The sequence below is a fragment of the Malurus melanocephalus genome, unplaced genomic scaffold (genome assembly GCF_030028575.1).
Source record: "Malurus melanocephalus ecotype Western Australia unplaced genomic scaffold, MMel_1.1 scaffold_10, whole genome shotgun sequence".
Taxonomy (NCBI): Eukaryota; Metazoa; Chordata; class Aves; order Passeriformes; family Maluridae; genus Malurus; species Malurus melanocephalus.
Genome location: NW_026623242.1, coordinates 622,901 through 639,617, shown reverse-complemented (window position 1 = coordinate 639,617; position 16,717 = coordinate 622,901). Strand labels below are relative to the sequence as shown.

At 41.2% G+C, this 16,717-nt stretch overlaps 1 protein-coding gene across 1 annotated transcript in view; it reads left to right on the top strand.

The window, feature by feature from the left end:
* The window catches only part of PPM1H (protein phosphatase, Mg2+/Mn2+ dependent 1H), a 132,798-nt gene extending 116,570 nt beyond the window's left edge, over window positions 1–16,228 (top strand). Inside the window, exons 9-10 of the mRNA XM_057376950.1 lie at window positions 5,259–5,410; window positions 11,365–16,228. Of these exons, the coding sequence (XP_057232933.1) occupies window positions 5,259–5,410; window positions 11,365–11,512 (300 nt within the window). The 3' untranslated portion in view covers window positions 11,513–16,228. The remainder of the gene's footprint in view (window positions 1–5,258; window positions 5,411–11,364) is intronic.
* Window positions 16,229–16,717: the final 489 nt, after the last annotated feature.

The window sequence follows — 16,717 nt, the reverse complement described above, 5'->3', positions numbered from 1 at the left end:
TGCCATACCCACCAAAATTTAGCTCAAGGAAAGGTAAACATCCCTGAGACTACATCCAGAAATAGGAATATAATAGTAGTTTGAAGGTGGTATGAAATAATACTTTGATAGAGTGCCAGGCTATGGGAGAAGTCATGCAGCCAAGACCGACAAATGTAATCAGTATTCAGTGGCTCAGCTGTTGTGAGACCAGATTTGGAGGACTTCTGCAGGTTGGTGAGCTCTAGAGATTTGAACCTCTTATAATGAACTGGAGTAGCACAAAGCAGGCAAGCCATTGTTGCGGCTTCCTGGCATGGAATTAAATATTTATTTTTCATAATGGAACAGTTAATTTGAAAGCTTTCAGCAGGAAATTCTGTTTTTCAAAGCTTAATAAGAGCCACCTTATTGCAAATGAAAATCAGAATTTCATCCTGAAATTTTCTGAATGGCAGCTCAGCTATTTGGTGGGGAAAGATGTGGCTCTGATGGCAGCATTTGACCCTTGCCAACAATGAACCCTAAGCCAGCCATCACAGCGAATGATAAGAAGGTAATGAAGAAGAATTTTTCTTGTTCCGTTTTGTTAGTAAAATCTTTCTGATAACTCCACAAATATGTCTAAGAAGGCCATTTTAGATTCACATCTGCCTTCGGGAGAAATCCTCAGGAATTACATCATCAAAAGGAACAAGTAAGGCAAATACATGGAGAAGTATAGTATGATCAGAGGGAGTCAAGGTGGCTTCAGGGAGCAAACGTCACACTTTAGTGGCTTTAGGTCCTTGAGGTTTTGTCTACAAGAGAATTAAAAATATAATAATAATAATAATAATAATAATAATAATAATAATAATAATAGTAATAATAATAATAATAATAAAATGCAGTTGATGCTCTTGCATGAAAACTTTGATTTCCCAGAAAACATTTGAGAGACTGTTCTGCATCACAAGTTATTAATATAAAAGATATGAAGCTGCAAGACTAAGTGCAAAGTTGGCAGAGTCTACTAGAAATCGGCTAACAGGCAGGAATCAAAGGGTGGCAGTAAAAAGCTAAAAGGAGAGTAATTGGTGAATTCTGCAGGAAGCAGTGTTGGGACCCACTTTTTATTATTTACATATAAATTACTTGGAGGGTGATATTGAAAGATCTCATCATTTGCCAGCAAAGCTGCACTGGATAACACTGTACATAAAAGGGATGATACAGTTAAGAAAGGGTTTAATTTATTGAAATAGCTGGGTTGATCAATAGTGCAGGCAAGTGAATGCAGGCTGTTGTTTAGCTGGAATTCCCCGAGGCCGGCTGTTGAGGAGCACCTCAGGTGGCTGCAGGCTCACATGTCACTGTTGTGAGCTGTTTTCCAGCCTCAGGGACTCGCACTGGCTGCCTCTTAACAACAAACCTGGCAAACAAGGCACAGCCTTTGCAGGGCTGCCGTGCTCCTTTGCAGCAGCCTAAGGCAGGGTTTGTCCACTGGGTAGATCCGTTTGAAATGTAAATAACAAACAGCTTACCTGTATGTTCATTGCTTGCCCAGAGTGGTTTTCTCAATGCTTTTGGCTGCATGTAGGTAATATGTAATATGAGAAACAAATACCTGGATTGAATTAAGATGTTATTTGACAAACTGCATACTGCACATTCAGAAAGATGGGTTTGACTATGGGTTCTAGTGGTGTGTAGCCACTCGTTACTGTCAGCAGATCAGTAACTACTAGTCAGGTTAAATAGTATTATCCTATCTATAGGCTATAAGGGCAACCCAGTGCTTATTGCCATGGCTTCATGGCTGGCTGTGCTGCTGAGGTTCTGCTGCTTGTTCCTTACAGTTTTTACATTTTCTGGTTGCTAATATCAAGTTTACTAACATCTAGTTTACAGGTCAGCTGCTTTACACCCATAAGAGATCAGCAGGTGTGAGAAGTATAATGACTGAATGGGTCTCCTCTCAGGGCTGCCCTGATACTCCAGAGAGATTAATTTAAAGAGCAAGAAACTTTACCAGGGCAGTACCAAAGGGGCTGGTAGGCTGGAGGGAGTTGCTGAAAAGGCTCTCAGGACAACATGGGAGGCTGAGAACACAAGTTCTGTGGGGCACTCTCAGGATTGATGTCTGGCTGCAGAAGCAGTGATTCACAAGGGAAAGACTGAAGATTCAGGATGGCATTGTTAGGAAATTTGTGAAGGGTGCTGCACTAATTAGGGAAACCTCTGCACTGCCAGTCATTGTCTGGCCAGCTGATCTGCAGGAGCAGGGCTCTGCAGTGCTGCTTTGCAGTRGGAGCAGCTTTGCACAAACTTATGTCACAGACAGAACATTCCTTAAACCTCACTGTTTACTTTCCTSAAATACACCTACAGGAAGGAGGCAGTCATTGGGAAGGTTTACTRTGGAATTAAAAAAATAAAATAGTAATTTTCATTGCAGACAATGAGCTGCTTTTGGTCAGACAAGATTTACAGGGCTGTGGCATTCATTGCTATTACAGGCACTTAGGTAATATCCTGGATTTCTCCTCATATTTCAAAASTGTAGCATATCGTGCTGTCACCTTTTCTGTACAGTGTGGAGTGTCCTGTGGGTGCTGCAGTGGAGTGCGTGTTCAGTGAGCYCTGCTGGGCTGAGCTTCCCTTCCACGTGCTGCCCAAGCCGTGTGCCTCCAGGAGCTCTGCTGTCACACTCATCCCTGTCCAGCTGAAGGCACAGGGCACTACTGCAAGGGACCCTCATTGACCCAAGTAAGAACTACAACAACGCTACTGGCAGAAAAATGAAGGGTTAGGAGCTGGTTACTTTCTGCACCTGAACAAAGCAGTCTGTGAACATAATCTGACCCTGCAATAGACTGGACAACTCTTAACTCATTTTTGTCAGCAATGTATTAGGTGGACCTACAGCTGTATTTAAGAAATCCAAGGAAAGACACAAAGAAAGGACTTAAAGTAACTAGAAGGTAGACAAAGCTGTATTTCAGTGAATGTGTTGTTGCATGTCCAACTGGTCTTGTGTGCAACAATCTTACCTCAAATTCTCCTAAGGTTGTCTCCTGTACTTTGGCACTCTTGCTTTGTTAGCCTAGGGACTGGCCTAACACCTCACTATCCTCTGCACCTTTTGTGACATCTAGTTTCTTCTCAACATACACCTTTCTGCTGGAGGTGCCTGATTCACAAAGCTTGTACTTTTAGGAAGTAGCCTTCTTCCCAGATTACACAATAAATCAGTAATTGCATTTTTTTCCTTTTCCCCTAAAACAAAACATATTCTTGGTAAAGTGATCATTTCTTGGTGTTTGTTACTCCTGCATTTTGACCCATGGACTGGTGTAGGTGGCTTAAAAAATTTCTCATCTGTCCCAGTGGCACTCCTCAGTGAGACAAAATTTTCATTTCAGGAGGATTCTAATCAGTGATGCATGGTTTTGCTTTCCTGCCTTCTCCCCCACCTAAGCTGCAGAAAAGGCTCCTCTCTGGTAATGTGTCCTTTGCCTGGGTTGGGATGTGCTTTTCCCAGCACAGATGTTTGAAGCTTGGTTAACCTTACCAGGAGCTTGGTGCTGAGTGCATCCATGAGCATTAACCCTGATGCTTTCTCAAGTATTTGCCGGTCCCCAAGAGGTAAGACCAGAATATGTGCTGCATATTGATGGTTGTGTTGGCCAACTAACACCCCAGAGGTTTCTGAGTTGCAACTGTGGGCTGTTAAGGCTGGACTAAATTCTGGGAGATGGGGACAATGACAGCTACTGATTTCTGTGCAGTGAGCTTGAGATGAGAGTTGTGCTGCATATACAGATCTTTTCTATATTCCCACTCAAGTCTGGATAAGCAGATATGCTCTAATGAAGTATCTTGCCTTGAATTTAATCCTCTCCAAAGTCTTTATTCAGCTGCTACTGTAGATAATGAAGTGAAGGTTACATTTTACAAATGACCCTCTTGTGCTTTTGAGTGAAAGGCAAACTGGTAAGGATTAGCAGTCTGGTCTAGGTATTTTTTTTTTTTTTTTTCCTCTGATACAGGTTGAAGTCCCATAAAAGCATAATTACATTAAAAGGTCCAGCCATTTTATGTGCATTGCTCCATGGCTCCTAAGAGGAGAGTGCACCATGAGGGAGAATAAAACAGCTCATATGTTCTTGTTATACCAAGTGCTTGTCATGATGAACTGCTGTTAGTGGAGTCCCAGACTGGAGCAGGGTGCATGACAAGGTGCAGTGTTTCTGAATTTCAGTACAAGTGATCCTTTCCTCCTGTCTCCCTTGCTATGGCTGTTACAGTTCTTTCAAATTGTGGCTGTTGCTGTTGTGATTAAAGTGCTCTGTGGGTGCTTCATAATGGCTTCCCATCACAACCTGGGAATTGCAGGCAGTTTGTCAGCTGGAGTACAGCGTGTGCTGGAAGAGGACTTACACCAAACTAAAAGCTTGATTTAAAACACTTTCTATGGCCTTTGCTTCTATTCTGGCTCAGCTGATGGCCTTGCAGCAACCCCCACCGTTACCTCCACCACTCAGCCTCCTGGCAAGAGGACGGTGGAAGTTGTTTTAAAAGCAGGGTGTGAAGAGGTGCCAGCAGTGGTCAGGCTGACTGGGGCTGCAGGMAGACAAGTTGAAGTCAGTGGGTGTATTAATAGTGGGAATAAGCTTCACTTTTGTGYAGATCTTGAATCAGTCTGTAGCTGCTGAAATCCTTACAGATACACTGAGCAGTTTTTCTGCGTTTCATGGAACCACTGACTTGCTCAGGCAAAACTCTTGAGTGCAGCAGCTGCCTCAGGTTTAGAAAGGCAAATGCAATGCCGGCTGTCACACAGGCACTTCCAAACATGCAATCTGGCAGACTCAAATGGGTCTGGACAAATAGTGAAAACAATTGTTTGTGAATATTTTATTAGAAAATATCAAAAATTCATCAAATAAATTATTCAGCTTCCATACGACTAGTCCTGCCAATGATGGGGAGGAGCCTCATGCACTGAAGCCAGGCTGCCGCGTGCTTCTGGCATCAGGCAGAACAGTGCTTTAGAGCCTGGCTTCGGATGCTTGCATCCATCCCAGTTGGGGTTAGCACCTGCGCCACGCTGAGCTGCAGCAGGAAGGGTTGCTCTGGRCGACTGAATTGGAGACAGACTTCAGCAGTGCCATGGGAGGTATTTCAGTGCCCTGGCCGACCCTACTAAACTCACAGCAAAACTCAGCAATGTTTCACAAACAGGTCTCACAGTTGCCTCCTTCATGAACATCTCTTCGTTTTTTTTCTTTTAGGTGAGAGTCTATGACCTCCTGCAGTATGAGCATGGGCCAGATGATGTTCTGATCCTAGCTACTGATGGACTCTGGGATGTGCTGTTAAATGAAGAAGTAGCAGAAGCCATCACTAACTTCCTACCAAACTGTGACCCTGATGATCCCCACAGGTTAGTGCTCATCCCTGATTTTTTAGCTTCTCCATAGAAGAGCATTTTCTGGTAATGTATTTTTGTAGGAAGTATCTACAAAATGATATCTATGTTATCTATAACATTTAGGAAATATGCAACACTTACAAGAAGACATTTTTATAGGTAGGATGGAGCCTCTACAGCAAATGTGCACATTGGAGCAGRGGGTCTGTTATAACTCAGAAATGCCCTCTTTCAAAGGAATAGGTGTGGGATCACAGTATCTTGGCATGGGATCCATCTTATTTGCTGTATGAGGTCCTGTCAAAACTGGAGGAATCTGGGGTCTGGGAAGAATATGGAAACAAGTTTCTCCTCTGGACAGTCCCTTTACACTAAAGATTATTTCTCAGTAGAACATCCTCAGCGCCTTCCTCTCTCTCTCACTGTGTATGTGTATGAATACTGCACAGTGTGGTTCCCACTCGTTCCTAGTCATAGTGTGACCTTTAAACCCATCTTCCATAGAGGATGCTCAGTGGTACCAGCTCTAGGACAGGTGTGGTAATAAAATAGGTGGAAAGTCTGACTTGTATTTCATTTAATTAGATTCTGTTTCATTTCACAATTTTAATCTGCCTCATCCTCTTAATTTTTCCATCATTATCACCTCTTAAATTATCCCTTTCTGTCCTTAAAACATACGATCATGCAAGCAAACAAGTTCCTAAACAACCAGAGGCTGTCTGCCTTGAGTGAGTCCATAGGTTTTTCTGCTACTGAGTTCAGTGTCACTGTGAATTAAAACATTATGCCAGAGATCAGAAGTCTCTCACATGTAAACCGGACTGTGAATGTGGAAAGAGCTTTATTTGTTCCTAGGGATTGTTCAGGAAGGGAAGTGTGTGTTGCTACTGAATTTAGGCCTGTCTGCCACTGTGTTCTACCCTCACCCTGTGCTGAGAGTAGGGAAGAGATTTTTACACATCCCAGTCAATTTGTGAAAAGTGGAGTTTCAGAAATCGCTCTTGAGAGACCCATCTCAAACTGCTTGCTGTTTCTCATATTTCTAAGTGGTCATATTCACAGGGTCAGTCTGGTTCTTCATCAACAAACAAGATAACTGGGTGTGCACACCTTGACAGTGATGGGTTTGAAAATAACACCTTCAAAGTAACTCAACAGCAGTATTTTCTTGCCCTGACACTTACAAATATGGAATGCAAAAAAGAGATTGTGCTGCAATCATCAGGAGACTGGATGATTAGCATGAAGCTGCAACTACAATATTTTGACCTTGCCCATCTCCTTATGCCAAAGATGAGATGTGGTATGAATGACAGCCAGAGCTGTCTCTGCTTCAGTGAGACACACAGGTGTGTCTGCCCTGTCTCTGGGAGGAGATCAGGCAGAATCAGCTAAGGGCACTTCCAGGGCATCTGGCAGTGTGCTATTCAGACATGCCATTAATTTAAGGTAGGAGGAGATTACTTTTAGTTATTCCCTAACACCATTCAAAAATGCTACGGTGCTTTTCTTCTCATTCCTGTACCCCCGAGTCTCTACTTGCAAAGGCACTTGGTAACATGCAATACCTCCGTCCTACTCTGTCTCCATTCTCATCTAGTATTTGGGAAAGGTAGGCCCTTCCTACCATGCTCACCAGCCCCATCTGTTGTGAATAGTCAGGGTGTGTTGTGTCTGTCTGTTCCTTTTGGTCTTGAGTTGATGGTGATGGCCACCATGATTGCTGCAGTAAAATGTGGAATTCTTTGAGATTTTTGACTTGTTAGCTGAGTAATTTTTGATCCATTATAAAACACTCAGAGCAATGAGAGATTCTAAAGAAAAAATAGATTTTGTTTTAATTTAGACTTCTTTGTACTGGTTCAGCCCTAGTAAGTGTGGAGAATTGGCACTGTTTGTGCCAATGTGAGTATCACACATTYCAGAATTGAGCCTGCTGATTATAACTTAGAACAAACACATTTATTGGTGCTTGACCTACAGGTCTGTGAATGGACATCTGAATTGAAAGTAGATGTGTTGTTTTAAGCTACTTTGCCAGGTCATTTAGAGGCTTACAAATAGTGATATCTCTCATGCCAGCATACAAAAGGTAATTAGAACAGTCTCTCATATAGTTTACAATGATATTTATGAAAATTACCTTTGTGGAATTGCTCTTGCTACTTGGTTGTAAAGAATATTTAAAGGTTTTAAAGTACTGTGCAAGAGGTTTTCCCTAATTATTTCACAAAGGTTTAAATGAGGTATAACTGATGAATTTATAGTAGCATTCCAGCTCAGGCTGTGGAGCAGCGTTCATTCCTCTCACTAGTCAGTGACAGGAAAATCTCCTTTGCTGTATTTGAAGTGTTACTTTTAAAGGAAATGTTGTCCCAGAAAATGTTAGGTTCTGTGACGAGTGTAGTGACATAATCTGTGGTGAGGTGATCAGCCAAAAATGTAGTATCTCTAGAGATATAGAAAACTTGACAGAATGTAAGAGACTTGCACCCTGGGTTTGGTAATGCTGTGGTCTTCAGGAGAATCAAACCATGGAGCAGACCCTGGATCCACCTGACCCAATAGCCTACTTATTCACTGACAGCAGCATATTAAAAAAGAAAAGGGAAGGAAAAAAAAAGATCTAGAGAGGATTTTAGAGCTGCAGAGTACTTATCTGTTGCATAATTAGCTTCTTGTGGGAACAATATCCATCTCATTTGAATTAGAAGTCTTTATAGCCTGATGGGTAAGAGCTTACAGCCCTCAGCAATACTCTTGGGACTCTCTCCTTTTATTTACTGTGAGTGTTTGTTGCCCACATAAAAAACCTGTCTGAATTTTGTCAAACACAGCATGTGCCTGGACGTCTGCAAGTGCAGGGAGAGCAAAGTCCTCAGGTTTCTCTTCATCCAGCCATGAAGACACAGCCTCAGGGCATTTGGACGTAGGCTTGTTTAGAGAACAGTTCTTGTGTGAGGACTGGGATGGAACTGGATTTCTTAGCAGCTCATTTCTTATGGTTATTGTGGCAGATCAGCATTACARGGACTCTGATCAGCATTACAGGTGACAGCACCACTGCTGTTGTCGATACATCAGCTCTCTGAAGAGGGACGAAGATGGAGAACTATGACTCTTTGCCAACTTCCTTCAGCTGCATTTATGCATATTTACTCCCTGACTTTGGGAATCTTTTATTTCTCATCCTTCCTTTTGTCCCTTTTTGTCCCCTCACTTTCCCTCTTGCACTCACTAGAGATTTATGAGGATGCTGAGGAGCTCCTCCACCTCTACTGAGTGTGAGGACATAAGAAGCTGCTCAGACAGCAGCACGATTCTCCCACTGTCACCATTTCTCCTGCAGTACTTTCACTGATCAATACARAAAGTTTCAGCATAAGAAAAATCCTCCATATATGTATTCTTACAACACAAAAGTTGTATTCCAGCGAGGCTATTCATTAGGAGGAAGCAGATACTTTAAAACTACTTCAGCAGTTCTCTAATGCTGTCTCAACAGCTGCATCCCAATTTCATAGTGCTGGAGAATAAAACATTTGGTAATGGACTGCTGCTGCTATTCATCTCCAGGTACAAGAGACTCGCCCTATCTCTTCTAGTGCCAAGTTGAACAGCATTGCTTCAATTCAGCTCTACACRGGAGAAGAATATGTTGCTTCTCTGCTGCCTTCACCTGTTCCTTTTCCTCTGCTTCTTTGTGCTGGTTTTCTTGAGTATTTTATGGTCTGTCTACAAGAGAATTTCTTATAAATACCTTTTTCTTTTTTTTTTATCTTGCCCTCTCCAAACATTCAGCAGCAAAAGCCAAATACAAATCCAAAGCAGTACTCATTCCTTTGTACTCTTTAGATGTGGGGAGTACTTGTTAATTAAAAAAAGCAGGAAGACAAAGTTTTCTTGCAGAATGATGGGTGTTTCTTTTTTAAATTCTGACAATAGCTGAGAAATCCTTGGGAAATACGTTCTTGCCAAAATTCACTCAGCATCAGACATGCTGTGAATAAATATTTCAGTTTCTTRCTTGCCACGTGGAATCCTTTTGCTCCTTAGTCCTGAGTCTGATTTGGGAACTAAGGAGTGCAAGTATATATGTTTGGAGGTTTTTCCCCCTAGAAAACACAATTTCATGTTGCATTAGGACAGTAAGGGCACTGCTGCAGGTGTTCTAGCTTGAGGTTGAGGCACAGACTGATCTCAGAACATGCAGTCAGTGCACGTATGTGTGCAAGCCATGTGTGTTAGATTTCATGTCTTTGGACCCTTCTGTTACTGCTAAAAGTGAATCATTTGTCAAAACTAGTGAGGCCTGRAAATTTTATCACTAATACCATTAGGAACAGTGGGTGCCTTGCAGCAGTACAACATTACTTGAATTTGGCATCAAACCTTTTGAGTAGTCAAGTGTTGGTTCATTTGCATTGAAGAAATCATTCTAGTAGAGCAAATATATCTAGTCTTGGTCCAAAGGAGTCCTCTGAGTTTAAGGCATCAAAATTCTGGACACAGAACATAATTGGGGTTTTTTTCTTCTTTATCCCCAGAAACAGAATAAAGTCTCTACTGATAGATATTACAACTTAATAATGAATTTTCTGGTGAAAAGTTCTATGGTTAGAACAGTCCTGGGTAACTGATTAACTTAGACACACACAGTGCTTCTGATCAACAGAGATACTGTTCTTTCTCATGAGATGAGATCTGGGCAGATCATTTCTGATCAAGGATCCTCCCTTGCAAAGGGGGGTATTGAGGTGCAAACCCTTCTTGTCCTTTCTGGYTTTGGAAACTACAGAGGTGTGTGTTAGTTCTGGAGGCCTGTGAGTGGGGCTTCATGGAGCCCTGCATCATCCTGGAAGCTGATCCTTACGCTTTTAATAAAACACATGCAGACTGGTGGGTTTTTTCCTTGGCAAAAACTTTTAACTATTCAGTTATTTTCTAATTATCAAATCACAGAAAAGCTTGCCTCCAGCCAACCAAACATCTTGGCCATTGGGCTGATGAAGTCAAACACGCAACAGTAGCTGTTCACCCATAATGAGATTTCTTTCAGAAGAAACTTCTAAGTGAGTACACAGATGTGTTGATGTAGTAATAGCAGGTAAAGCAGTAAGCGAGAACGTGACAGAACACTGTCTATGCTCCTTTTGGACTCTGACAGGCTTCTGCCCCCAAGCAGCGTGTGGTATTTTTTCAGGACAGAAAAGTATCTCCCATAAATCCAATGTCACTCAGCCCAGCGCAGGCTGGGAGTTTAGAAGTAACATGAAACTTGGTATTTCACTAAATTAAGCACTTGACCACTCACGTTCATGCAGTTTTCACTGAACTCATAAATGTGAAARAACTGTGGGACTCTGTTACATTAATTGTAAGTTTCCTTATCCAGTTTCAGAATAAAAGAGATATTAAACTAATTCTTATGGTCAAGAAAAACAGACAAGTTAGTCTACTWGACTTAAACTGAAATTTGAATTTTATTTTTATGCTCTATTACTTGCTTTTAAATTACATTTTTTTGTTGCAGTTCATTTCTGAAATAGTTGAGCCATGTTTACCTTCAGGTGTATCAGTGAACAAATGTGAAGTTTTCAACAATTAGTGTTATTTGGGGTCCTCAATTTTTCAGACTACTCCTAGAAAGTTAATTATTATGGCAAGTATGTTTAATATTTTTCTGAAGACTGATAAAGCCAGGCACTCAGAATGGCCAATGACTTTTGATCAAGCGGTGCCTGTGAAATACCTTTACATCCTTATTCAGGAACTGTCACTGAACTTGATGACCCACTTGCTTTGTGGGTATGTCATGGTTTGTGTTTCTCCTGCCTGCTTTTAAAACAGTGGGAAGCATGTCTTGATAGGTCGCTACATTAAATCTGGCAGGCAGCAAGCTGTGAAAAACCACTTTCCTCATGGAGACAACCCTCCCTGGCTGTATTGTGCCTTTTCCACAGGTACACGYTGGCAGCGCAGGACCTGGTGATGCGAGCCAGGGGAGTGCTGAAGGACCGGGGCTGGCGGATATCCAATGACAGGCTGGGCTCTGGAGACGACATCTCTGTCTACGTCATCCCTTTGATACACGGGAACAAACAGTCATGAAAGGAGCATCAAGAGTGGTTATAGGATGGGCATCTTTTTGGGAATGGCCTGTAAGAGACAATATGTTTTTGGTGGTCCGACCAGGACACTTCCAATTAATGTTATGTAGTCAAAACTAATGCTGGAGGGGTATTTTTCTGCCCAAAAGGTAGGGCTCTGCACATATACTGTATATGATTAAAGATAACCCTTAAGATTCCAATTTCCCTACAGAAATGGTTTTGGTGCTTAACAGGAATGGGATTTAAATGCTGCTAGCATATTATGGATTCTGTCATCCCTTTAGGTGGGGTGGGCAATTAATTTTTTTCTCAGTTTACCATGTAGCTTAGAAAAGCCATTTCAGTTGTGAAAGTAGAAATGGGCATCAGAAGCCAAGGTGGCTCCTGAAATCTATCCCCAAATATTCCGAAGGGGGCTTGGGTCACATCTCATTTAAGAATATATATATATATGTATACATATATGAGACTCAAGAGGTTTCTTCTTTAAAAAAATTGTATTCATGACATCTATGGACAATTTCAAACTTGTGTAATCCTTTGAGCCCCCATTTTCCTCCCTGTCTCTTCTTCAGTAGACTATACCTCCTGTATTTTAGTAGGAAAACTGAAATTGGTTTCAGTGTGACTATGCCTGTTTACTGCAGCTAAAAGAGTCACCTAAAAATTGCCCAGGAGAAATAGGTCACAGTCCGGTATGGCAGAATTTATTCTGGTGTGAGGAGTTATTTGTCAAGATTCCTTGTTGTGTGTATACCATGATTATACAGAGCATGCAAACTCAGCTTTATGTGATGTTTACCTGGAGGCTGTGGTTTCTTTGGGATCAGAGATTTACATTCATTGAATGGTTCTGCCTGCTTTATCCTGTTGAAAGGATCCCTGACCATAAATTTTTTGCATCAGTAGAGATTTAGTAAATTTTTTTGGGCCCCTGAGTGTATTTTCAGTTGGACTTCTACTTGAAGTAGTGGTATTGTTCTCATTTGCAATTTGGATACCCACACATTACCTATTTCAAAGGTGTTTCACTTCTTCCTGCCTCACTTATTATTCAGTTTACCCTCACCTGCTTGACTTTGGTGATCAGAAAGGGACAGCTTATAACTTTCTGTCCTCTTGGCATTGAGAACTGTAGTCAAGGATCACAAGATGACTGTGATAGATACAAGCCCTTGGCTTGCTTCAGCAGCTCTTTTCTTAGCAGTGATAAATCAATTTAAATAAAGAAAATTCRTGTAAAATGTTATTGAAAACAGTAATTCAGGAGAGAAACAAGTGAGAAAGTTTGCAGTGTAACCTGGTTGCCTAGTCCACACAGGACTGAGCCTGCAGCTCCCTTACTTCATTGGCAGGAATTTAAGAGAAAACAAAATCAGAAAGTTCTAGCATACAAGCAGGTATATTGGCTGGGGAGCCAACTTCCACCTGATTTGCACCTAGCCCACAATGGTGTGGAGCTGTTCATCTGGTTTGTACTTCTTTGACAGGAAAAAAGACAGGGATATAATTGTAGGGCACTGACTAGGGAGCTCACAAATGTTGTGTCCTGTCCAAGAGAGATGCTGTGCCCTTTGTAGACTTTCTCCTGAAGAGGCGTGGCCTAGAGCTTGCCAGTCCTGTAATTTATGATGTGCTGTGCAAACACGATGCAGCCCAAGTGGGGTGCAGCTGCCCAGATGCTGTATTAGACTGCATCCAGAAGTACAGTTTGGTGGACTGAAACTACTCTTGCTTCAAATGTCTAGACCCAGAAGAGTTTCAAGATGAAAGCAGGCTATGTGGAGACTGGAACAGTTCAAACATTGCAGCAAGCTGCATGATTTTGGCCTGAAAACTGTTCCATGAGTTCCCCAGTGCCTCATGTGATAAAGCTGTATAGAACRTGGATGTTTTCTATTCTAGAACTTCAGTATAAATCAATGGCATATCTGATTATGTGTTTTCATGCTTTATCTTTCCTTTTTTTTTTCTTCTCTTTACTTTTTCTATGTGCATCTGGGTGAAAAGAGAGGCTTGGAGTCTAGAATATTTTTCATATGGCCCCTCATATGTTTTAAAGTTTAAGCAAGAGATCTTTCCTTGCACTTTTCTTTTGGCCTAATAAACTTGTAAACATGCTTTTCATGCTCTGTGTAACTCCTGTTGTCTCTTCGCAAATGCACTGTGTAGTCCTCTAGCAATTCAGATCCTCTTTCACAAAGAAATTAGTGCWGGCAAATCTGGTGAAATCATCTGAACAGCAAAGATGCTGGTGCTTGCTGGTACCAACTACAAGGCCAAATCAAATATTTCAGTGCTCATGCACTGTCTTTGTTATTTGGTAACATGGTGTCAACACACATACCAGTTGCTATAAAACCACTGAGTGCGATGTGGTGGAAATGGATTTCCAGTGCACAATTTGCCAAAATTTGAAAACTTCAAGGTAATGGAAAAGGCACCTTCTCATTTAGGGGTGTTTTTAAATGCACTCCTGAAGAGATAGGTTAGAATGTGTGATTTGGTGGGAGTAAAATGGCAGGTGACTTCTCAGAACATGATCTTTGGGCTGGTGAATCGGCCTGCACAGTGCTTGCTGTTCATCTGAGGCATTGCCAGTGGTCAGCAGCTTCTCTGCAGTTACTGGGCCCAGGTTGAATTACATTCACTGTCAGCTTCTGTCCCAGAAAGGGCAGAAATACAGTATCAACAACTAATGTCAATTAACAAATTCTGAGAACTTTCATAAAAGGTTTTTTACTCAGATGTATGTGACTGAAACCATGCTGTGATGATTTTTGTTTTGCTTTTTTGCAGAGTATCTGTTACACATTTAGGAGCTTGTCTCCCTGGAGTGTCTGGCACATCTCTGATCCATGCATTCGGACTTGGGCTTTCACTTTTATCTGCTTTGCATCCCTAAGCTGGGGTCATGGTCTGCTTCAAGGCATGGTATAAATAAATGTACGCACCTAAGGCTCACAGCAATTGCAGGCGGGAGTCACTTATTGGGGACGTGTTCTGTGAAAAGCAAGAATAATTAAAAGCACTTCCAATTTCCTTTAAAGGCTGAATTACTTTGTGAGTCATAAAATTAGAAAACACTAATGGCAGGGAGGATCCATGGTGCACAATGCCATTTTTTGGATAGGTGCAGGATGAATATTGCTGTGTTCAGACTTGCAGCTGCTTTAAGGCTCAGTGAAGCTCCCAAGTTAGCAGCAGACAGCTTGTGTCCTCAAACTGAAGCAAGTTAGGCACCAAGTCCAAATTTTAGATCCTTGGCATGTCATCTTAGTTACTGCCTGATGCTGGCTGTGCTCTGGGTTTTGCTAGTCAAGTTCCCTTAGTATCCAAACKTGTTTCAGCCTCAGCAGCAAGCAGCCTCAGTCCTGAGTTACATCTGAATTTATATTGCTATTGCACTGCTATTGCACAGTGCTTTGCCTTGCCTGTGCATATGCACTGCTTAGAAAGTTGGGAAAATTCTTGTCCTTCCTTGGGTAATGGCAAGGTAAGGCACTAGTAATGGAGTTCCAGTTAGCTGCAGTAACACTGTCTTCTGGTGCCTCGTTCTAGAAACTCAGAACCATGAAACTTCTACCATTCTCCTAGAAATAYTGTTGCTGAAAGTAGAACAGTCATGTCAGACATTTTTCTCTTGCACTACAGCCTAAAATTTTCTTTGTTTAATTTGATGAAGAAGTTGATTAGAGATTTAATTTGCACCTGGTTATGTAAGGCACTCAACCATCTTTTGGTGCATTAAGACAATAATCCTTCCTTCATAAATACAAGTGTATTGTGTGAGAGGGCTGCTATTTAGTGTCCTCACACTGGAAAATTTTTTTAATACTAAAAACAACAGAGCTAAAAGGCTAAAGAACAAAGTGGTCGGAATCTGCTTTAAGCTGTAGATTTCCATTTACAGATATTTCCATGTTAAAATATGACAAGRGAAGTTTGTGAGGTACTGTCAACTCTGTCCCTTCAGGATGTGTCTGAAGAATGTTCTTGATGTTTGGGTAGATTTTGGCTCTGAACTTCTCCTAGGTTTTTAAAGAACACTACATGCTTTGAGCAACTCTGCTGTGTTTCTTCCAGCCTTGGTGTTTCCCTTTTATTTTACATTTTATGTACAAATACTTTCAGCATTTTTCTATCAAGCAAACTGTATGGAATTGTTGTTGTTCCCAACATTTTATGTGTAAATTGTTTTTCTCATGGTGTTTTAGATGAAGACTCAATAATATGGCTACCATAGAGTGACCAAATGATGCTCTAACTGTGCTGCTGTATTTCTACCTGTGATGATATACTTGAAGGAGGATGCCTTGCTCCACTTCCATGCTCATTCCGGGTGTTTTTTTAATCCATTGCTGTATGTGTTCTTTCATAGGTATCTTATTTTGATTTTTTTAATACCTGCCACATTTTTCTTCCCTTCAATGGGCACTTCATCTTAATATCTTAATTTGAGATCTGTACAACTGTCTGGGGTTTATATGTCCTGAAGAAAGGAGGACCTGCTGGAGGAAGGTGTTTTGGACCAATGTACTTCTGCTTTGTGACTGTGAAATGTTAATCTTTTTGTAACCTAAGAACAAAAAATGTTTAGTAAAGGGATATATTTTGTGTTTTTTGAAACTTTTCAGTGCAATGAGCAAAAGAGGAGGATACTGAAGAAGTGTATGTGCAAAGTTTTAAAATAAAATTTTAAATTATATATTGTATATATCCATCTAGATCTATCATCTTTATTATACTGCCTTTGTCATGAAGATTCCCCAAGTCTCTTTATATRTATTACAAATTGTGCAATATGGACAAATAGCACACTCTGCTTTACAAGGGAACTGATGATTCACTGACAAAAGGTCTCATTCTTGCATTAATGAAGTAAATTCCTATGAGGTGCATTAGTGTATGGGTTGATGTGGAAGAGTTCACCTGAAGGATAGCTGTGAGAGCTTTGTGCTGCCATCAGATCATGATTCATTGCTCAGACTGCCAGTTGCCACGTTCTGACTCAATGAGGAGCTATGCAAAGTGATCAAATATCAGCTCTCTGAGGCATTGAGTGTCACTTTGGAAATGACAACATAGTTGGAGTTAAGTTTTCCCTCATCCTCAGTTCCTTAGGAATCAGTGTCTTAAATTCTGCACTGAGTTTATGTTCAGGTAAGGGTGAATTCATAGATTTCACTGAAGCAAGCTCTCG